General features: G+C 32.4%; 3 protein-coding genes across 7 annotated transcripts in view; 1 reads left to right on the forward strand and 2 right to left on the reverse strand.

Moving 5' to 3' along the window:
• Positions 1-5,175, forward strand: part of LOC119679547 (ETS-like protein pointed) — a 90,743-nt gene extending 85,568 nt beyond the window's left edge. The window contains exons 7-8 of one of the 4 annotated variants that reach the window (XM_038091962.1): positions 3,617-4,649; positions 4,715-5,163. In XM_038091962.1, the coding sequence (XP_037947890.1) occupies positions 3,617-4,649; positions 4,715-4,778 (1,097 nt within the window). In that variant the 3' untranslated portion in view covers positions 4,779-5,163. Of the gene's footprint in view, positions 1-3,616; positions 4,650-4,714 lie in introns of all 4 variants that reach the window. The other 3 variants (XM_038091961.1, XM_038091964.1, XM_038091963.1) reach the window with 3 other exon arrangements.
• A 2,624-nt stretch (positions 5,176-7,799) lies between these two features.
• Positions 7,800-9,981, reverse strand: LOC119682650 (zinc metalloproteinase nas-4). Its single transcript, XM_038096138.1, has 3 exons — positions 9,510-9,981; positions 8,213-8,619; positions 7,800-8,144 (listed from the first exon to the last, which is right to left on the reverse strand). The coding sequence occupies exons 1-3, from the start codon at positions 9,928-9,930 to the stop codon at positions 7,926-7,928; spliced, it is 1,047 nt and encodes a 348-aa protein (XP_037952066.1). The 5' UTR covers positions 9,931-9,981; the 3' UTR covers positions 7,800-7,925.
• Positions 9,982-12,729: 2,748 nt separating this feature from the next.
• On the reverse strand, positions 12,730-22,588 carry LOC119677975 (cell division cycle protein 16 homolog). 2 transcript variants are annotated; one of them, XM_038089573.1, is made up of 12 exons: positions 22,570-22,588; positions 22,100-22,216; positions 21,697-22,032; positions 21,479-21,641; positions 21,298-21,413; positions 21,084-21,244; positions 20,770-21,027; positions 20,628-20,707; positions 20,368-20,573; positions 20,118-20,311; positions 19,899-20,067; positions 12,730-13,154 (listed from the first exon to the last, which is right to left on the reverse strand). In XM_038089573.1, the coding sequence occupies exons 2-12, from the start codon at positions 22,199-22,201 to the stop codon at positions 12,768-12,770; spliced, it is 2,172 nt and encodes a 723-aa protein (XP_037945501.1). In that variant the 5' UTR covers positions 22,202-22,216; positions 22,570-22,588; the 3' UTR covers positions 12,730-12,767. The 2 variants fall into 2 exon arrangements, with proteins under 2 accessions (XP_037945501.1, XP_037945500.1); XM_038089572.1 differs by lacking the exon at positions 22,570-22,588 and having other exon boundaries at positions 22,100-22,366.
• Positions 22,589-23,789: the final 1,201 nt, after the last annotated feature.

The raw sequence follows: 23,789 nt of genomic DNA on the forward strand, positions 1-23,789 counted from the left end.
TTTAGATTTCATATCAAATATATTAAATTTTTAAATCCCGTACCTAAAAAATTGGTGTATCCAGATATAGTTCAACAAGCTCAATGAACCTAGCCTAAATAATAGGAGATTGATGGCTTAATTAAAAAGAAATTTTAACTAAAAGAATTGAAACTAATGAATTTTTATTTAGAAGGACTGATCACAGAATATACCTTCTATATTACAAAAAAGTCATTGTGATGTCTTAAAACGAAAAGTAAAAAAATCGGCTATTATTGCTTAATGGATATCCCTAGTGTAATTCCACATGTTTTGATATGGAGTTTATGACGTTTCTCCATTATCATCCATACCTCCTACCATTAGCCTTTTCACACGGCCAACTGAGTTTAGGTTATTAAAAATATTCTAGTGATCCCATAAGGCATATTGGCCTATTATAATGGCACACAAAATAGGGTTTGAAATTATAACAAACCTTTAATAAAGCACAATATGTTTTTCAGAGGTAGAGGTTTTCTGATTGACACACAATTGATTATTACTAGTTAATATTATATTTTAATGTATTGTTTTATAAATTCTCCCAGGGTTTGATGGAAAAAGTTATGGCATTACCGCTTAATTTACTTAAATGACACACACGCATAAATTTTATTTTAACTGTAAATCAAACAATAACAGGAAAGCAACAGGTTATACTGCAGAAATGTAAAAATCCAAAGCATAAACACAAAAGCTCCAAAACACAATTTAACAGCATTTATTGAGATGAATGAATGTGCTTTATATGCGCTATATATGCGCTTTAAAAGGCGTAAAACAAATAGAAGTGGCAATACTAACAGTAAGTGCAATTAACAGTGATGTAATGCGTGTAATTGCTACTGCCTAATTGACGATTGACTAATAAAATAAAAACGATAATTAAAAAATTTGCAAATGTCTGTCTCTGTTGGAGCACATATCGACCTACGTATGTACGTACTGTATATACTATGTATACTGTAAATGCATGTGTGTGATATTGTTGTGTGTGTGTTGAAGTGTGTTCAAGTAATTGCAGTATGCACTCATTCCTGGTCGCATCTCATCGCTACAATGATAGCAAATTTGTAAATAAATCAGAATCTTAAAGGTTAAAAGTAAATGTAACTGCAATAAGAGGAGTGTCAACATCTTAATAACTTACCCCCATACCCACGTACGTACGTACGTACGTACGCAATGCTTCGGCGCATTCATTTTGTAAGAATTTTAAAAGTTAATATCTATTGCCGATGTGCGGTAGATGTGCCAACGCGCTCCTTGGCTTCTCTAATATCGTATGTATGTCCAATATTCATTTTCATTTTTTATTTCAACGCAAATGGCGAATAGCAACGAACGATGCGAATGAATGAATGTTGAAATACACAAATGAATAATAAAAAAAAGTGATGCTAATGAATGAAAAAATGAATATCAGTTTGAGAAATGTGTATGTGTTGTGTGTGATTGGGCATATGTACGAATAATTGTATTTGAAAAGCCATTCAACAGGTTTTGGTAGTCAGATATTTGTTTGTTTGATTTCAGACTTTATTTATTTAATTTGTGCTTATACTCAGAACATAATTTATTTTAAGTAAGCAATTAAAAAGGGGAAAGTATAAAGCGTACGCAAAAAAGAGACAAGCTTAAAAGCAAAATAGCTGCGAACTGTTAACTGGGAACATTGATGTGTTGCTTCATAGCGATTTATATTTATATATGCTTTTTACTTCACTTCGCTCGCTCATTCGAGTTGTTTGTTGTTAGTTGTTAGTTGCTTAACTTTTGTTTGTAAGCTTACGAGAATGAATAAAGTTTTGTGTAAAAAAGAATTGGAATAACTTGTTGTTTGTATGTGTGTTTGTGTGAGTGTGTGTGTATGTGTGTGCGCCAAAGATTGCTGTTATTCGTTTTCATTGGCTGTGTTTTGTATATGCAAAGCTTTTGGTTTCGATTGGATTTCAATTTTCATCGAATCAGCATCCGCAAATGGAGCAAAATTTTTCTGTGTGAACGCCTACAAAATCTTTTGATTTATATATGTTAAAAGACTAAATTCATTTACAGTAAATTGAGTTAACAAAAAATGTATTATAATTCTTTAATACTAATTAAAATTTTAATTAATTCCAATTTAAATATTATTAATTATAAATACAAAAATAGTAATAAAATGCAAATATACAACGGCGTATCTGAAATTTTGCCTAGGCGATATAATGTTGACATAAATAAAGTTTATAATAAAAAAAAAAGTTAAAGTGTAAATTCTTTTTTTTTTTTGTTTTTTAAAAAACATCTTTTTTTATAAATGTATAGTATAATTTGTTCATTTTTACTCTTAAAAATTAAAAAGGAAGTGTACTTTTTTTAGTGTTTTTTATTTTAGAGACGTTACGAAAAGTAATGAACTACAAGAAAAAAATACTTTTTTATATTATTTTACTTAATTGAATTTTTGACTGACCATACAGCTGTTGGTATTGCCAAATACCCATCATCAGTGGTCTTTGAATTATTTCTTTTACTTATTTTTTATTTTAGTTTTTTAATATAATTATTATAAAATAATAATATTATAATTACTATAATATAATAATATTATAATTATAATATTATAATCGTCTGCCAATAATGTTATTTATATATTTTTATAATTAATAGGAAATATAAAATAATCTAAAAAAAATATTTTGATCTTTATAGAGAGAGTTATTCATTCTACATTCTCTTAAGGCCATGTTATGACCAAATTTGAAGCAATCTCTCACTCAATTTTATAATTTGCCTTAAAAGAACAACAATTTTGTGCATGACGAGCCTATGAAACTCTACATAACATGGGCCTAAGGGATAATAATTCATGTAAATATGTAAGGGATTTATTTATATTGAATATTATTTTAAGAAACATATATGTATTTGTGTGTATATGTATGTGCATGTATTAATACAACGACAGTGATTTACGAGCAATTTTTTATAGCAAATATATATATGGTGGTACAAACGATCTCTTAGGATTGCAGTATTTTGTTCTACTGGGCTCCTAAACTCCTATTAAAATCTATATATTTTATATAAATGTGTGTTTCACAGAAATCCATCCGAGCTATGGTTCTATCGGATGAGCCATTCGATAGAGTCACAGCTTATTCGATAGAGTCACAGCTTATTCGATAGAGTCACAGCTTATTCGATAGAGTCACAGCACATCCAATAGAGCCACAGCATACCCATAGACATACAGCTAATATTTAAATATATTATAAATAAAATATTCAATAAATATATAGCAGATAATAAACATAGAAATATACATATATGCAGATATATTGTATGTATGTGTTATCTTTATATAAATAATATACAATAACTTTATATAAATAATATGCAATAATAACTTAAGTATATGATGTATTTATTTTGCAATATTTTGCTCTATTATGAGTTGTAATACTTACTATTATATATTTATTTATATATATGTATATAATTATATAAAAATAATTATTATTATATACTTAAATAATTATTATATATTCTTTGAATTTATAATTGTTTATATTTTTTTATTATTATTTAAATATTGTTATTATAGGTTACAACAATAATAATGGGCATGAACGTAATAACACCCCCCCACCGCAGCAACAAAATTCAAGTCCATCGATGCTCCCACCAACCAGTATGGGTTCCCAACAACAACAAACTTGTTCACCTGCCTCAGCGACGAATACACTGATTAGTGGAAGCAATACAGACAATTGTGCGTCGAATTCACCAAACAACAACAATAACAACGTTAATTTAAATTATATGCAGATGGCCGTAAGAAATTCAGTAGCTGTTGCCGCCCTTTATACGCAACATCAAATGAAAGAAGAACCTGGTACCCAAACATCCACAACATACACGGGTCCTTCCAATAATACACAGACAGATCCAACAGATTTGTCAAATTTTGGACTCCCCGCACATTTATCTGGTACAACTGCAGCACATTTCAGCGATACAGATTATCACAGTTCACTGTCATCGCAGGACCATCAGAGTCAATCTAGTTATCTCGAAAATAGTACGGATTTTTATGGTTTAACAGCGGCAGCTGCTGCTGCAGTTGCAGAACAGAAATACAACGCATACGGACGTTCAAGATTTCCCGAATCATATCCACCTGAGTTTACGCCATACGATGCACCACAATTTCAATCAATGGCTGGTCAACCTCCTCCAGATCAATGGAGTGCTCATCATGCTAACCAACATCCAGCAGCTTATATGAGTACAATGGGTCTAGATAAAGCACTACTGGGTAGTGCTTATCCTGGACAAACTGGTGTACCTTGTTTTACAGGCTCAGGACCTATACAGCTGTGGCAGTTTCTACTTGAACTATTAATGGATAAAACTTGTCAGGGTTTTATCTCTTGGACAGGTGACGGTTGGGAATTCAAATTAACTGATCCCGATGAGGTCGCACGCCGCTGGGGCATTAGAAAGAATAAACCCAAAATGAATTATGAAAAACTGAGCAGAGGTCTGCGTTACTACTATGATAAGAATATCATTCATAAAACTGCAGGCAAGCGCTATGTTTACAGATTCGTCTGTGATTTACAGAATTTAATTGGGTAAGCATCAAAAATTTTTATTTGCAATTTCTCGAGTACTAATATGACACTTCTTTTTTTTGCAGTTTTTCGCCTGAAGAACTTTGTGCTAAATATGATCTTAAAACAGACAAAAAGGATGATGACTAAAAGCGAACATTGACTTTCGGTTCAAATTAATTAAGAATTAAATTCGGCTTTTACCATTTTGTGTTAACCTTGAGGTTTTTTCATTTTGAGCCAAATCGGTAATGTCGCTGGATGTTACCAAATTTTTCGATGAGATTCAAAATTGTTGCTGTGAGCTACACTGAAAAAAACTACTTTCAATCTTGTAAAGAAAAACGAGAAAAATATTTTTTGTCTTTTTGTTTTTATTTGGAAAATTCGCGTCAAGCATAAGGCAAATATATACAAAAATATATATACAAATTTATTTTATTTGCTTTAAATCGTGATGTAATATTTTAAGCTATTATATCTTTCTTACAAAGATTACTAATTGTTAATTTATTATACCCTCTTTTTTAAGTTCAAGTAAAATGTTTTTGAATTTACTCGATCTATGTTAAGTTTAAGATAATAATAATTATATACAATATATAATAATTATACATAAAATATATATAATAATAATAATAATAATAATGTGAAATATATTAAATATAATCCAAAATGATTGACTATTGATACGAAATTCATAAAAAAATAGTTATTAATAAAAATTAAATTGTTCTTAAATATATTACAATAATATAAATAAATAAATTTTAATTGAAATAAAGAAAAGCAATGTTCTCGTTAGATTTTAAGAATTTTTCGCTTTTTTAATTTAATTTGTACTTTATTTTATCTTTTATTTTAGTTTAACTGACGGAAGAGAAATTCATTTAGTTGTTTACACATAGTATCAATGAAATAATTAATTGAAAATAAATAAATAACAAAATAAGAAATTGAAATTGTGCAATTTCTTATAAAATTAAAAAAAATTTATAGTTTAAAATGTGATTCAAGTAACCGTCTACCGAAACCGCCATAAAATTATTTCCAAAGTAACGTGATATAAAATTTTGTAAACTAAACTAAACTTACGAAATATTTAATTTTTTAGATGTAAAATTTTACAAAAACCTTTGATTAATCACATATTTTTCTAACATCCAGTAAAAAATTTTGGAATTTGTTAAATTAGTTTATAACTTACACAAAACTGCAGAATGTACGTGCTTCCGTAAGACTTGAGAGTAAAAAAAAAATAAATTAAATTAAATTAAAAATGAATACTTTAAATAATTGTAAGAATTTATAATTGTAAAATTAAAAAAAAATATAACGAAAACTTAATATAAGTTTCATTTTTTAGCAAAATAGTGTTTTAGAACTTTAGCATAATTATTTGTTGCACAAACAGTAAAAAAATTAAAAACTAATATAAAATAAAATGAAAATGCTCAAATTAAATTTACTACACAAAGTTCTTGTTTATTATACTCTTAATGACTTTAAATGATTTTTAACATATACAAATACCTTTAATTCAAATTAATATTTAAAAGTCGTGACAAAGTAGAAATATAGACTTATACAATTTGCGTATGGAACCACAAAGGCTAGTCATAAAAGTTTAGCAACAGTGGACTTACAGCTCTCCACACAGATATAGTATCTTCTCCGAGACCACAGTTGTACTGCTGCAACATACTGAATAGACTTCCGCCTAACATCTTCCAGAAAAATTTCTATCTGGTAGGTATACCTTTCACAAAATAATTAATAATTTTTAACTAGCTAACAAAATTTCAAATCTCAATTACCAGAAATAGTTTACTATTTTCACTTCAATAAGATTTGTACTTAAGAACAAACTTTTGTAGTAGTAAATACAATGTTGTTGTTGTAAAATTGTATTCTGTTGTAGTTTACTATTTGCTTGGTTAAAAATTTCTATACTTAAAGATGTCCAAGATTTTAAAAGTTCAAGAAACAGCTTTTTCTTTTTTTTGCATCCTCAAACCGACCGTCATCGGAATGGTCTACTCGACTACGACTATGTATACGAACCTCCCCTTGGCATCACTTTCGTATTACTTCGAGGAGGGTCTTTTATTCGTTGCCTATTCATGCCTATATGGTTTTTGTAAAACTTGCGTATAGACTTCTACTCTTTTTTTGAAAAGTCTCTAGACTAGATTGAAAGGTTTCTACACTGCTTTTCACTTTAGTTTACTAGACGTTTACTTTAAGACGTTCAGGTCTTTCTTCTTTTTTCAGATCACTTTTTCGATGTATTAAGCGATTTTTTTTTCAATTATCTAATCTACATGACAATAACTGATTCAAGAAGTTCAAGTTTAGAAATTTGTTCGCTGAGCATATATGCATTTGTTTTTTTTATAAGTATTTTGCTTTACGTTCTTAGTACGGTCTTTACTTAAATATATATGTTCTTTGATGGGTGTGAATGGCAACATGTTGTTGTACATTGAGCGGCGATCGAACGGTAAAATTTCTAAGTAGGCATTAATTTTGTATGGCTTTGGATATTTACTGAAAATATGTGCAATTGTTCCCTTACTTTATACTCGTTGGTTTATAATAAAATCAAGTATGCGATATGAATCATATAAAATAATCTCTTCTACAGTAGATAGATATATTCTCAAAATATCTTAGGAACTTTCGTAGTTTATGCAACACAAACCTTTCGAAAAGAAAAGTAATGCCCAACGCATACTAAACTTCAGTGTCTTACTACAATAGCTGACAACTCCCACATTAGTCCAATTATATAGAGTGCAGTACCCAGCGATTAAAGCTTAATCGCGCAAAGTATTATAAGGGACGCAATGGGTCAACTTCATTTTTGACATTTCGTGCGTTGGACATTCATTTATATTTTCTATTGAATATTTTATTAAAAACCCCATTGGGGAATGAAAATGAGAACACCACAGAACAAGAAAATTAATACAGTATACAGTGATTTCAGAACAATGTAAATACAAAGCTAAAAAATGAGGCGACAGATAGAGAGGCATAGAAAGTAATGGTGAAGAAAGCATTGTTCAACTTCGGAAAATATTAGTGATAAATAGGAACGATTTTAGATCAATCATAAATAAAAATACTTCGATTTTGAATTGATTTTTTTCTATGAATTAATTTTAATATATATTTTTAATAATACTGTTATCAAGAATATAATGAGTTTAATGACTTATTCAATAAATTAATATGTGAAATGAGTTAAGCCGATCGTTTTATGTTTATAATTTTTGAGCGAATTTCATGTTATCAATTTTTTAAAGTTTCATCTGCTTTCTCCTCTGCTAGTCCTAATCCATTTATGAGACCACCAATGAAACTATTAATAATTTGATTGTTAGCTGCTGTTTGCGCCGAAGATTGCCCCCCTGCTGCTACTGCACCGCAATTGTACATTTTATTTAGTTTTTCAATATCAAATGCAGAAAAGCCATCACGCTGACCCATCAAGTTACTACCACCAGATTGCTATATATGAATAAATGAAGACATTAAAAATATATAGTTATAGCTTTTTAACAACATTTTTTACTAACCATTGCAATAATTGTTGGCTGTCCATTGTTAGAGAAAGCATTTGATGAGTAATGCATAACACTTCCATAATCATAAGGTACGCCATAGGCCATTGTTTTTGCGGCTTTTTCAAAATTAGGCATTGCATTAGCTTGGATATTTTGATATTGGATTGAAACGAATGAATCGCGTTCCTGTCGGTTTTGTTCATGTAGAAAACCTAATGCATGCATAAGTTCATGCATAGCAGTTCCTCTTTTAGTCAGACAACCTGGTGATTGCAAGTTAACTTCTTGTTTCCCTCCAACACGTCCAACCGATGACCAACACCCGCTGTTGCCGTTTACAATAGACAAGTAGTCCTTTTGATTTGTGCGCGGAATGAATCGAATACACGTACGTTTATGATATTCTTCAATTGCATATTCTAAATGACAATAAAGTAGAAAAGTATATATATAAAATGGTTTATTAATTTGTAATTAGGTTGATATATATGATCGTCAGCTTTCTTTATGTGAAACATAACAAACTTAAGCTAATTTGGCATGTTGTGATACTACATGATATTAGTAGAACCTGTAATTTGATTATTAGCTCTCCTGGAACTTGTTCATTGATCGTTATAGTATCATTGTTAAAGCCACATTGGCAACATATAAGATTCTTGCAGCTAATAGCGTCCTACTATATCTATTCATTTTTGATTTCTTTTTATTAGTTTATTTACTCACAGTAAATTTTAAATGGAAGAGCAATTCTTCTAAATTATTTTATGAGATCATGTGTTGTTTCATTATTGAAATATTATAATATCAATAATATGATTGTATCTCTCATTAGTGAGTACGAAGAAGGTAGTTTGGATTTCAAACCCCAGTAAAATATTTTAAGCTAAATATATAATGTGAGCTTAAGTCAAGTCTTGAATTCACTTTTACTTTAGTCTTTAGAAAATTTTATAAATTAATTTTAAGGACTACAGCTAGTCCTTACACTTTGAGGACTAACTTAGTCACAAATTGAATAAGTTAGTTTTACTGTTGTAATACTTCTGCTTTAAAATCTTTAGAAAATTATAACAATTAAATATTAATTTAAGTGTATCACACTAGGCTTATATCTTTGCATTTAAGTCAATTTACACTTAGCCACAAGATGGCACTTTCTGTCACTAGGATTCATTCCTATCTAAAAAAATTTGTTATTTCATAAAGCAATCCCCTTTCTATTTTCTTCATAAATCGTGAGTAGAATAAGCTTAACCTTTACATAAACTTAACTCTAGGAAATTATATAAAAATATTGTTTACTTACCAATAGTCGCTAAGTCGCGAGCACTAAATTGACCTCCAACTTCGAAGGGCACAACACCATTAGGCCAACGAGATGATAGCGAAGTTACACCATTTTTTGTAAATGCACTATTCGCTTCAGTTGGTACGAGAATGTCACCTTCAAGGTAAGAACCAAGTTCTTCTGGATTCACCGAAGAAGCATCTGGTGTATAATTAGCTACAAGTTCGCCAGTTGCTTTACTGTCAGGAGTTCCGTAGAGAGCATTGCCATAAAAACTCAAGTCTATTAAAGACGTATTTCCTTCATCGATATCATTTGAAATTATTTCAATAACTTCTGTATCATCGTCATCGTCTACCATTGGTCTAGCGAATGTATAGCAACTCATATGCCAAAAAATTGGAAGCACCAAAAATAAAATTTTAAACAATTTGTCCATGTTGTTCCAGTTACTTCACTTTAGGTTAACTGCTGGTAAAGAAAAACAGCTTTGCTTTTATATTCAAAATGCTGAGCCTTTAAACAATTCACTTCTACTGCCTGGCTTTCTTCGCCGTATAGATTTATGGGGTCTTAATTATATCGTGTTTTTTTTTTTTTTGCATCAACGCGCAAAAATTCTTAGCTTTTTTCTTATCAGTCATTTAATTCATAAAAACTTAAATAATTTCATTGTTCTATTTACCAAACAAACCTTAAACAGACTTACTCACGTCAGCGTCAGCGTCAGCGCCAGCGTAAGTGCATAGACACCGCGTAAAGATTGCCGCTTTGCCGGGTTCACCTTAGACCTTCGCCTTCGTTTTGTCGGCGTCGTTTGTTAGTTCAGCCGATTTTAGAAACGTTATTCAAATATTTTGGAGCACCTTTTCGTACTTCATTATCAACAAGAAACATTTTCATTCTCATTTTAATTTCCATTTATTTATGTATGTATATTCAAAACATAATTTTTACTATTTTTAATTTCATTTTTCGACTTCTTAATCGGATTTACCTACATATGTATGTACATACATTCATGTATATTGCACGACACACTCGAATATGATTAGTGCGAATACATTTTGTATTTGAATAACCGATAAAAATTTAAATATGTTGGAGATACATTTTTATTGACTTAGCTCTTTGCGTTATGAGTACGCATTCATTTGGTAATGAACTGTGATTTAAACTAAAGTTTAAAGATGATGAAATTTACTTTACTATTCATTTTTAAGGTTGTTTTTAGTATTATTTGATTTTATTTATATTTGAAAAATTTTCTGTTCTCATACATATTTATTTAGTTCATTTTTAAAGTTATCCTCAATGATTTGTAATCCTTCGTCTTCTTATTGACCATCCCACAATAGTGAATGTGCCATAATAGCATGGACGTTTCCAGAAGTTAAATTAGAGGGATCTAATATAATGCTGTCATAGATATATATAGCGTGGTACGTTGGGACAGCGCAACGTCCAGCAAATGGCCCCACTAAAGTGAAGGATTAGTCAAAGTCAACCACAAAATGCCTTGGGTGCATTTTCGTCCTACGATTCTCGAATGTCGTTATTAAGTTAAAGCTAGAGTGGCTTCCAATCGCATAACTACATCACTTGTTATTGCAAACAGTTTATTTGAATTGAGATTGCCTACCAAGCCATCACCAACCCAATGGTATCCCAAGACCGTCAAGCTCCTACTTGCCAGTGCTGGATATTGGGACAATATATGCACCACTGTCTCCCTTTCTTCTAGACATTGTCTGCAAGTATCTTTCTCAACAAGAGTTATCTCTTTGAGGTGATACTTAAAGTTTCCATGTCCAGTAATCAATGAGGTTAGCTAGCTTAGAGTGCTCCGCGGATAACTTAGCACTTTTATCACTTCCCTGGTCAACGGTTTCGGCATCATGAGTTGAGTCTGTCTACAAATGCTCATCTCTCTTCATCTGTTAAGTTGAAGTAAAGTTATCCACTCATCGACATAGGCTGCAGTCATATTGTAGCCCAAAGGTATTCTGGGCTCTGGGCTGCAGAAGTTATGGCTTGATTCTTGCTTTGCAAGTTCATCTACCTTTTCGTTTTGCTCAATACCGATATGTCTTTTAACCCACATGACTGTTACCTCATTTCCTTGAGCACATTCCATTGGCTTCGTGACACATTCTTGTACTATGCTGTTAACCATGCAAAAGATGCTTTTGATAACTGCTTGATAGTCCAGCGCAATCAGAATTTTTTTCTGTCATAGATGAGGTTTCTTCTTTTATTAACAGTCATAAACACCTAATTTTTTTCAAGAGTATTGTAATATATTAAAATGGAGAGTGACTAAGGAGACTTCGCCGCCTATATCTGTGTACATCCATGGTTCATCTCCCTTTGATGGACGGATTGATTTGACATACTAACGTGATAGAAAATGTTCTTTTATCTATTGTTGATTATTTTTCTTCATGACATAGCCACAATTATACTCACAGGATTCCACATTTTTAATTTTAAATTGTAGTATGAATTTGTAGAAGAAAATTCAAAATTTATATCTCAAACTTATCAATTAAATATTTTTATGTTACATGTCCAAATAAGTTAATCTTTCCAATTTAAAACCAATGCGGTATTTACTATTCATTTTTTCATATACCACGAGGGAATAAGAAACTTGAATCCCTGTTGTGCTATGACTCTAAAACTCTGATTGAAAACATTTGTGCATCATTTTAAAATAACTATTCGCCTTGGGATTAAGTCAGAGAGATAGAGAGAACGAGAGAGAGAGAGAGAGATGCAAAATTTAAATACAAAATATTCGTGATAATAAAGATCTCGAATAATAATGACAATAGGTATAGACAGAAATCAGGACAGGATATTCCAAGAAAAAATGTTTATGATTTAATATCATTTATTAAAAAAGATCATTATATTAAAACTGAAATCTGTTTCAAATAACTGCACTCGATTGTCTCAATATAATACACGCTTATTTCTTCAACATCGATAAAACACATTTAGGAAGGAAAGTGTGACGCCGTTATCCTACGATAACGATATCCTACCATAATAAAATATTATTTCGATCATAATTCTAAGGAGGTATGTGGAGACATCCGCCTCTCATCTATCATTGTTTGCACCCATGAGAACAAGTTCATTCGAACATTTAAGAGTAGCCACATTTGTACAATAATTTCTACTTTTTATCTTCAAATATATTATACTCGTATATAAAATATTGTTGCTTTTATTTGGTACTTAAATTTATTTTTTTAAACCGTAAAATACTTATAAATCCATGCTTATATCCATTATTAAATTTGTATCGATGTTATCAGCCTGCGTTGAAATATCCTCTTCATCAAATTTAAGTTTCATACAGTTAAATTTAAGTGGTGATTCCTCAATTGGTGACCCGCGTTTTATAGGAGTTTTAAGTGTAGATGCTGCTGTTGCGGGTGGGCAATGCTTTCCACAGATGCTCTCAATGATCGATTCCTGATCCAAGTGATCTTCAATACAAGTCTTTAAAATAGTTGATGTTACAATACAGTCTCTATTTATAGCTAAACTTTTATGGAAGTACGTTATCGCATCTTCGAGATTACCCATTAAAGCATGTACAAATCCTATTGCGGTGTAGGTTTGTGGAGTTTGGGGTTTTAGAAGTAATGCCTTTAAAGAAAAGGTTTGTATTTTATTAATAATACCTGTTGCCGAAAATTGCGAATAATTTAAAAACCTTTGTCTGGCAATCATGACAAACAGCTGACTTGGAGACTTCGAAATTTTTAGTAACATTTCCGTTTTTCATTTTCTCTCTTTTCTTGTTTGTGATTGCTAGACAAAGGTAAGTAAATTTTAGTTTAATTTTTCAATCGTAATATTTTACTGTAATCATTAATTATGTTACAGATTTTTTAAGCGCAAAATAAAGGGTGCTATTTAAAATTGTCAAAAGTGCATTTATATATTTATTTTTACAACAAGAAATTCTTAAAAAATCTTTCTAATATGGAAAATGAAAATGACGTGGAGCTGCCTCTTCAAAAAGGTTTAACATCAGCAGCCATACTTGAAGTTGGAGATGCAGATGGTGATGATAAAATCTCACACAAACACAATGAGGATGATGGTCAACATAGTAGACAACAGCAGCAGCCCAGCGCCAACATTACTCGAATAAAACAACTTAAGTTGCAACAGCTAGAAGAGTCGTTGCAGATTAGGGAGAGCTATTTGCGGGAAAAATTTAAAATCCTTACTGCAGATAGTGACGACGAGGGTATCGTGGAATCACATTTGCCTGAAGTTGGGCCTCAGCTGAATGCACATCAAGCCGTAGCTGATGAACAGTTTTCGCCACATGGCCAACCTCATCTACAGAGTACACCAAGGTTAGTAAATAATCCATCTCTTTATACCTTACAGATCGCTCCCACGCTTACGTCGTCTCAGCTAGCAGCGCGTCAATGCATACCGAGAGATTTGCCTACGTTCCGCGGCGATCCAGAAGAATGGCACATTTTTATAAGTGCGTACGAGCAAACTAAGCAAATCGCAGGTTTCTCCGATTATGAATGTCTAATGCGCTTACAGAGGTGCCTCATTGGTAAAGCGCGCGATGTAGTACGCAATATGTTGGTGTTGCCCAATATGGTTGGAGAAATAATAAACACTCTTCGTATGTATTTTGGACGACCAGAAATAATTCTAAATAAGTTAATTGAGAAAATGCGTCAGTTACCGCCTCCAAGGGGTAGGCTGGGCGATTTAATTGACTTTGCAGTCAACATTAATAATGTAGTTGCAACAATTGAGGCATGTAAGCTCAATAGTTATTTTAATAATCCACTCTTATTACATGAGTTAATAAGTAAATTAACTGAAGATATGAAGCTCAAATGGGCACTACATTCAGCATCAATAGCCGAACCTACACTTCGCGATTTTTCAGCGTGGCTCTCATCTTTAGCAAATGCGGCAAGTAGAGTAGCTACACCTTCTTTTTTTGATAAACCACCAAAAAAGGAAGGACGAGTGCACGTACATCAGACAGCTGAAATGACAACCACGGCAGTTAGGTGTTACATTTGTGGCGGCGGACATAAAATAATGGAATGTGAAATATTCAAGAACGAGCCTACTAATCAACGCTGGCGCATTGTCAAGGAAAAGAAGCTGTGCCGACAATGCTTAGGCGAGCATAGGCGTCGCTGTTTCAATAATAAAGTGTGTGGCATTGATGGCTGCAATGCACGACACCACGCCATGCTGCATTCTCGGATAGACCAATCTACGCCAGCAATATCTTTTACAGCTAACAATGTTTCATCGGATATAGTAGAACAAATAAGTTTAAGTCCATACTCAAACAAAGCGTTACTCAACAACCATAATTCATCAGTGAATAAAAACTGGTCATATTGCCGAATTCTTCCAGTTACTTTATATGGCACCAAAAGGACTATTAACACATATGCATTGATGGACGATGGGTCAACACTAACGCTTATTGAAGCAAGTCTAGCCGATGAATTGGGAAACGATGGTATCCAGGATGCGCTATGCATTAATTGGACAGGTAATATCAGTCGACAGGAAAATAACTCAAAAAGGCTCAACTTACAAATTTCTGCCAATGCTCCTCAAGCTAAAAAATTTCCATTGAAAAATGTCCGCACAATAAGCAACTTACGCATGTCAGCAGAATCTTTTGCAGCTGATAAAATAAAACAATGGTATCCGCATTTAGATGGCTTGCCTCTAGCAAGTTATACAAATGCTGTCCCCATGCTGATTATCGGCGTAAATAATCCAAACTTAATTTCAGCACTTAAGGTGAGGGAGGGTGGCTGGCAAGAACCCGTGGCGGTGAAAACACGTCTTGGTTGGACAGTTTTTGGTAGTGGTGAATTAAACCACCGTAACAACTTAAACCTACACAAATGTAGCTGTGGACAAGAAGCTGATAGGGAGCTTCATGAGTTAGTAAAGACATTTATAGTAAACGAGAATGTCGCGGTGGCTACCCCAAAAGCAGAATTACTTTCAGTTGAGGATCAGCGAGCAGAGGAAATAATGCGCAAGTGCCAGTTACGCGGAAACCGCTACGTTGTCAATTTGCCATGGAACACCGATACGGTCGAATTGCCAAATAGCTTGCCGATGGCATTACGTCGAGCGGAGTGCTTACGTCGAAAAATGCATGGGGACCCTGAATTGTGTCAAAAGCTAAAGGAACAAATCACTACTTTAGTCAGCAAGGGCTACGCAACTGAGTTGCCACCAGAAGCAATTAACGAGCGAGGTGGAAAGATTTGGTATTTACCAATTTTTATTGTGCGCAATCTACTTAAACCGAAAAAGCATAGATTAGTTTGGGATGCTGCAGCCAAAGCTGAAGGAGTGTCACTAAACGATTTTTTGCTGAAGGGGCCGGATATGCTGCGACCACTTATAAACATATTATTAAATTTTCGTATAGGAAGAATAGCTGTCTGTGGTGACATTGCTGAAATGTTTCATCGAATTCTAGTACAAGAAGCAGATACTGATGCTCAGAGATTTCTATGGTTCAGCGAGACATTTAAAAATATTTGCGTTTATAAATTAAATGTAGTTAGCTTTGGTGCGCGATGTTCACCATATATAGCGCATTTTATTCGAAACCTTAACGCAGAAAGATTTATAGCTGAAAATCCTAGAGCAGTGTACGCTATTAAAAACAATCATTACGTGGATGACTTTATAGATTCAACAAATTCCATTGAACAAGCAATAGCATTAGCCGAGGCAGTTCGCAACATACATGAACAAGGTGGTTTCCATATGAGAAGCTGGACAAGTAATGCACCAGAAGTTTTAGCTGCGTTAAACGAAAATGGTGAACAGACGGGTAAGTCGTTTGATAATAATATCGACACACTTCCGATCGAAAAAATTCTCGGCATGTATTGGGACCCGAAGTCAGATTGCTTTAAATATGTTTTAAAATTCGTTCGTTTACGTCGTAATGTTTTTGCAGATGAAATTGTACCCACTAAAAGAGAAGTACTTCAAATTTTAATGTCCATTTTTGATCCATTGGGACTGGCAGCTTGCCTCACATCATATTTAAAAATACTTATTCAGGATATTTGGAGAAGCGGAATCGACTGGGATCAACCACTGGTACCCGATCTTATGGGCAAGTGGTTAGCTTGGGTTGCCTGCATGCCTATTTTTGCTAATATTTCTGTACCCCGTTGTTATTCACCATACATAACAGAAAGTTCATGTGATGTACAAATTCATACATTCGTAGATGCGAGTGAGTTTGCTTATGCAGCTGTATCATACTTCCGCATTAAAGATAAATATGGAGTAAGTATGAGGATCGTAGCAGCAAAAACCAAAGTCGCTCCAATGCGACCGATGTCTATTCCAAGAATGGAGCTACAAGCTGCTGTAATTGGCACACGGCTTATGAATACAATATGTAAAGTACACACATTTGATATTAAAAAGCGTTTCATTTGGAGCGATTCCAAAACGGTGCTAAAGTGGTTGCGTGGTGATCCACGTCAATTTCAACAATTCGTAATGTTTCGCATTGCAGAAATTCAAGAAGCATCAACCGTCGAAGAGTGGAGATGGGTACCCACGAAATTAAATACTGCAGACAGTGCAACGAAAACAAAACAAAGTCCCGAATATGTGCAGCGGTGGGTCGAAGGACCAGAATTTTTGCTACAAGACGAGGATAAATGGCCAACTGAGGTGGACTTAGGTCCGATGGAGACCAGTGAAACTCGTGCAAAATTTTTATATCATCGCGAGACACAACCATGTTTCAATTATGAATATTTTTCATCCTGGATCAAGTTGTATCGTGCCGTTGCAAATTGGCTACTCTACATTGGGAAACTAAAGGCTCGTTGTGGCGGTTTCAATGCTACAAACGTTATTTTGACTGTTCAACATATTGAGCGCGCGAAGCTCTTAATATACAAAAGCGTGCAACAGGAACTACTTGAAGATTGGTCGACACTGAAAATGGGGAGAATAGTAGAAAGGAACAGTCCGTTATATAGGTTGCAGGTGTATATGGATAACAATGAGCTCATAAGAGTAAAAAACAGAGCGAGTAACTTTACGAATGAGTGTAAACCTCAAACTGATTTTATTTTCTTACCGCCAAAACATAGAGTATCGTACCTTATATGTGCGCACTATCATGAACGATTTTATCACATCCAACATGAAACTGCTTTAAATGAGGTCAGACAATTGTATTTCATACCAAAATTAAGACCATTATTCAAATCGATGCGACGAAACTGCAACGTATGTAAAATTTCATCGGCAATACCTCAAGCGCCGCAAATGGCCTTACTTCCCCCAGCACGACTAGCAGCTTTTCAACGTCCATTTACTCATGTGGGTATTGATTATTTTGGACCAATGGTGGTTATTGAGAATCGCAAAGCACTGAAAAGGTGGGGTGTTATAATAACTTGTTTGACTATCAGAGCCGTTCACATCGAAATCGCCCATAGTCTTAGTACTGACTCATGCCTAATGTGTTTAAGAAATTTTATTGCCAGACGAGGAGAACCTATCACCATCTACAGCGATAATGCAACGAATTTTCACGGTGTCGAGAACGTTTTAAAAAAGGAGTTAAAGAACATTGATTCCTCGGTTATGCAACACAAGCTAGCTCATCAAGGAATAGACTGGAAATTTAATCCACCGGCAGCACCACATATGGGAGGAGCGTGGGAGCGACTGATTAGAACAATTAAGACAGTGCTGTATCAAATTTCGCCATCTCAACGTTTTACGGATGAAAGTTTACGTACTGCATTACTTGAAGTTGAAATGATCATCAACTCGCGTCCTTTAACCTACGTGTCACTCGATAGTGAAGATGAGGATCCAATAACTCCAAACCATTTCTTGTTGGGGAGCGCTAATGGTTTGAAACCATTTTGTGATGCTAAGAGAATCGATCCAAAGATGTGCCTGCTACAATCTGAGATGTTTGCAAATCAATTTTGGCGACGATGGGTGCGTGAGATACTTCCGACATTAACGCGTCGCGGCAAATGGTTCAATAAAGTGAAACCCATTACGGTAGGAGACGTTGTGCTGATAGTTGATGAAACGGCTAAGAGAAATACTTGGGTAAAAGGCATAGTTATCGAGACAACTGTAGCGAAAGACGGCCAAGTAAGACGAGCTAAGGTCAAAACAACAAAAGGCTTTTTGGAGCGCCCTGCCGTAAAGCTGGCCATTCTGGATATCGGCAAAGTTGACGCAAACGACATTGGGGTCGCCTGCGGGGAGGAGAATGTTGCCGAAAATTGCGAATAATTTAAAAACCTTTGTCTGGCAATCATGACAAACAGCTGATTTGGAGACTTCGAAATTTTTAGTAACATTTCCGTTTTTCATTTTCTCTCTTTTCTTGTTTGTGATTGCTAGACAAAGGTAAGTAAATTTTAGTTTAATTTTTCAATCGTAATATTTTACTGTAATCATTAATTATGTTACAGATTTTTTAAGCGCAAAATAAAGGGTGCTATTTAAAATTGTCAAAAGTGCATTTATATATTTATTTTTACAACAATACCTTTGTTTTAAATGTAGATGATAAATAAACTATTTTAAACAAATAAAATAAGTAAGAAGTCCCCCAATTGAGATGATTTAAATCACTTTAGATTCTGGACAAAGAATTTCATAATCAATATATTCAGATGTTGCTTGATAACTCGGTAATCGGTAAAATGATACGATTTGAAACAATTAAGCTTTTTAATTCTTTCTCGGTAAAGTTGAGTACGGACCTCTCTCCACTAGGAGAGATCCGTATAGCAAAAATAAATAATATAATAAAAATTCCAAAGAAACTGATTTTGATTGATTACTGTATATAAAAATAATAGAAGAGCAATTGAAAATTCAAAATCCAAGATACTGCCACTCATTAAAACAAAAGTCGACAAGATTAAATAAATATTTATTCTAGAAACCCAACATATCACATAAACACAACGCAGTTAATACTCCCTTGAATATTTTATCTTTCACATAACATTTTTTTAAGAAGAGAAAGTTTAAAAAGGTTTAGGCACTTTTGATATATCATATAAAGTCTGCCTTAAATAATGTTTATGATATTCGACATGTGCAAGAGTGGTAGAATTAGTCTAATCCAATCGTTGGAAGATTACTTTGAATGTATTCGATATATTTTAAATGAACAGATTTCTGTGTAAACGGATATAATATGGAATTATTAAATAATAACTCGTTGTAACAAACATGCACACAATCGTACTTTGATATTCTATTTTTATGTATTAATCAATGTATACTTAGTCAGATATAGATTTAAAAAAAAAATAATAATATATCTAAATTACTTACGTATTGGTGATATTCCAAGGCATCCTCATATTTTTTATTTTTGCGACAACAATGTCCTAAATTGTTAAACAAAGGTTCCCAGCGCGCTGAAACTTCCTCCTTATTCTGTTTCGCACGATTAGTAACAATTTCAACTGTTGCTCGGAAAACTTCTTCAGCACTCTCGAAACTGTAAATAAAATTTAATAATTTTACAAACAAAATACATATTTAACTTACTAGTCATATTCGTATTTAATAACGCCCAATTCATGTAAAACATACACATCCAAAGGTGCTATGGACATGGCTTGATAAAAGAATTTTTCAGCTAACTCCAAGTTTTTCGTCAACCCACATTCGACGCCTATGTATAGTAAAGGCAAATGACAACCGCGCATAAGCTGAGTAGCTTTGAAATAAGCAGCCATAGCCTATGAAAAATTTATGAGTTTCTACATATGGTAAAATATGTTAGAATACAACTAACCTGATCATGCTCATTTTCTTTTGCAAACGAATGTCCATATGCCAACCATGCAGGTCCGTACAAACGATCTAATGACGTTGCCTTAGAGAGGTACCTACGAGCTGGATCACTTTTTCCAATGAGATCATAGTAACATCCTACGGCATACCAGGATATAGCTTTATCAGGATATCGATCAACCAATTTATGAGCCACATAGAAAAGCTCTAAATAAAAATTTTATAAAATTTAAGTGTTAAAATAAGTTAAAATAACTTTACTGTTGTAGTCTCCAAATTCTACAAGGCAACCAATTTGTACTGTTAATGCTTCGTTGTGGTAAGGATCGATTTTAATAAGCCTATAATGTTTAAAATTTATATACGATAATATTAACTTACTTATATAGAGAAATATACTTACTCGTTGAGAATTTTGAAGCACTTTTTATATTCACAATCGTAAAATAACTTTTCAGCTTCCGCAGCCATTATATCAGTGCTATTGTTTATTCGTTCTAAACTGACAACAAGAGGTAAACCTATATTGTAATCTGATTCTTTGTGGCGAGCACGACCTGGAGTTTCTGTATGCGAACGCGCCGTTTCGTTCGCTAAAGAAGAAGCACGTGTGAGACTCACTTGAAGAGAAAATGGTGTGTTTTTCAAGTCTTCTAGTACTCTAGTAATAAAAGAAATAATTAAATAAATATTTAAATTATATTTCAATAATCTAACTTATTTGCTGGTGATATTATTTGAGTTGGTGTCATAAACTTTGGTAATAAATTTCTATAAAGGTGTCCACCAGTTGTGCGCGTTTTAAGTATTCTCTCAGTAAGTTCTTTGATTGATTTCATTGTGACATTTTCAATTGGAGCCTCTTCTGTATTAGTTTGCTATAAAGTTATTAATGATATTATATATTATGTCACCTAAACATATATTTTACCGGATTAATTGAGTCATAATATTTTTTTAGCTTTGATTCATATAATGTCGAAATAAATTTAGCATCAGCTTCGGAAGACTGTTGTACAAGTGGTAGATGTTGCATCAATTCCTTTTCTGAAAATATTTATCTTATTGTACAATGAATAGTAAAAAAAATATAATAATATAAGGTAATTAACCTTCCCAAGCCATAAGCATTTCATGTTGCAATAACGCATCTAAAGCTTCGTAGCAATAAATTGATTTATGTAAGGCCTGCACATAAAAATCCATTGCTAAACCGCGATTGTCCATTGCTTCGAATATTTTGCCCTTAAGAAAGTATATTGATGCAAGTGTTTCCTAATATAATGATTGTTTTTAAGCAAAAAAATAATTCAAATTTTTAATTAATTACATTTTTGCCGACATCATCGAAATAAATACTATTATTTTCATCAACTCGTCCATCAATTGGATGATTTAATAAAGAGGAAGCAAGAAACTCAACGTCGACAGTGTTAATGATGGAGACAGCATCGTTAAACTCTTTAGCTTCATACAGACTCTCTAATAGTAAATTGTAGCACGGTATATTTGTCTTCTCCAATTTATGGTAACGAATTTTGTGTGCGGCTCGATGGTATTCTTTTAGAAGAAACATGCATTGCGCTTGAGAATAAACATCATTTGGATCATTATTACTGAGAACACAGACTTTTTCAGACCAGAACAGTGCAGTTTGGTATCGTCGCTATAATTTAGTTTAAAAAAAAACAATTATAGCGCGTATATAGTACTAAATGAAAATCGTCGCTTACCATATCTATAAATTGTTTTACTAGATTTCTGTAATGAGCTACATCTATAAAATCATCCTGATCCGAGCAGCTATTATTGCGCATTTCACTATCCCCAGTCATAGCTTAAAAAAGATTCTATAACAAAAATAACAAATTCTTAATTGGAGTCCTGCAATAAACAAACTATAATAAACAGCTGTCAAATGTCAGCATTTTCAGTGTTCCGAAAGAGGAACACTTGAAATGAAACACAGGAGAGTATCCACTCTTTAAAAACAATTTTTATCAGATTAGTTCACAATTAGTTTGTTACAAAGTACACAATTATTTTTATCTTCACCAAAGCTAATCCTTATATATATATTGTATGATTGTATTGAGTTATTGACTAATTAAAATATTTAAAAATTATTTTGGATATAAAAAAGTCGAGAAAAATATTTTGAATAAAATACAATATATATAAATATAAAATGAACTCAAATTACTTTTAATTGAATATCATTTCATAATTATTGTGAATTTATGTATGGAATTTCTATATGATAAATTAAAAATTGGAAATTTATTGATAAGAAAATAAAAGCACATAACATGATATCATTATTACTATTTCTCAAAAAGCAAGTAAAACAATAAAATATTCAACACAAAATTAAAAAATAATTATATAATAATTTTTATTTAAAAATATAAAATTCGACAAGTATATATTAATATCATTTTTGTTGTTCACTTAATGCTATTTTCGATTAATAAATCTGGGGTAACTGTTTCAATCGGGATTCATTATTAGTCCAATATTCATTTCTGATTAGTAAATCTCGAGCGAAATGTACAACACTCGAGATTAATTTATAAAGCTCTAGATATTTTGCAAGAATAGCAAGATTATCCTGAAATTAACAGATGTTTTATATGACTTGATTAATGAAGTTTAATTTGATTCGATATATGTATTTATGTAAAATATAATAATAAAGATATTAGATCTACATTAAATCCAGATTTACCAATCGAAAACGCAATAAATTGCTAATTGATGTAGTGTGTAATTTTGCGTTATAATAGATCGAAAAGTTGGAATTATTTACAATTAATGTTAGCTTCATTAAGTAAAAAAATTTATATCTGTTTAAAATTGTAAACTTCTTTAATATCTTTAAGAATATTATTATTCAAATAATATAAAAAAAACTTATATACGTAAAAATATACGTATATAAGTTGTAAAAATAAGGCCCATGTTGTAGAGTGTCACTGGCACGTAAAAATCAATATTGTTGTTGGTTTCAATGCAAATTAAAAAACTGACAGTGAGAGAATAAAAACAGATGGTTTAAATTCTACCATGAGAGCCGAGGCCACTGTGCTTCGTTGTATGTGTGTATTTATATATTTCCTTTAAAACTTAGGCACAATCATAAAGTACAATAGTCCCTGTGGCACTCTACATAACTTGGACCATAGTTATGTTTACGATTTTTATTTTTTAGCTAAAATTATAGTTACTTTCGGTTTCAAAATAAAAGGCAGAATGACAGAATATGAATACGATCCTTGCCTTATTAAAAATAAAAATTTAACATAACCAAATAATAAAACTTTTTGAAAACTGTCAACTATATTAAATTCCTGAAGATATATAACGATTAGCTTTAGAATGTTCAAGAGATTTAAAAATATAAATAATTAAATATTGAATTTC

Source organism: Teleopsis dalmanni, chromosome 2 (assembly GCF_002237135.1).
Source record: "Teleopsis dalmanni isolate 2A chromosome 2, ASM223713v2, whole genome shotgun sequence".
Classification (NCBI taxonomy): domain Eukaryota; kingdom Metazoa; phylum Arthropoda; class Insecta; order Diptera; family Diopsidae; genus Teleopsis; species Teleopsis dalmanni.

Bases quoted from the DNA above. Each gene is read 5' to 3' on its own strand.
- LOC119682650 (XM_038096138.1), bottom strand. From the start codon at position 9,930: ATGGACAAATTGTTTAAAATTTTATTTTTGGTGCTTCCAATTTTTTGG. The intron at 8,620-9,509 runs GTAAGTAAACAA...ATTGTCATTTAG, and splicing joins TCGCGACTTAGCGACTATTG to AATATGCAATTGAAGAATAT. The intron at 8,145-8,212 runs GTTAGTAAAAAA...ATTCATATATAG, and splicing joins AGCCAACAATTATTGCAATG to CAATCTGGTGGTAGTAACTT.
- LOC119677975 (XM_038089573.1), bottom strand. From the start codon at position 22,201: ATGACTGGGGATAGTGAAATGCGCAATAATAGCTGCTCGGATCAGGAT. The intron at 21,028-21,083 runs GTTAGATTATTG...TTTTATTACTAG, and splicing joins ATAATATCACCAGCAAATAA to AGTACTAGAAGACTTGAAAA. The intron at 20,574-20,627 runs GTAAAGTTATTT...ATTTTTATTTAG, and splicing joins AGAATTTGGAGACTACAACA to AGCTTTTCTATGTGGCTCAT.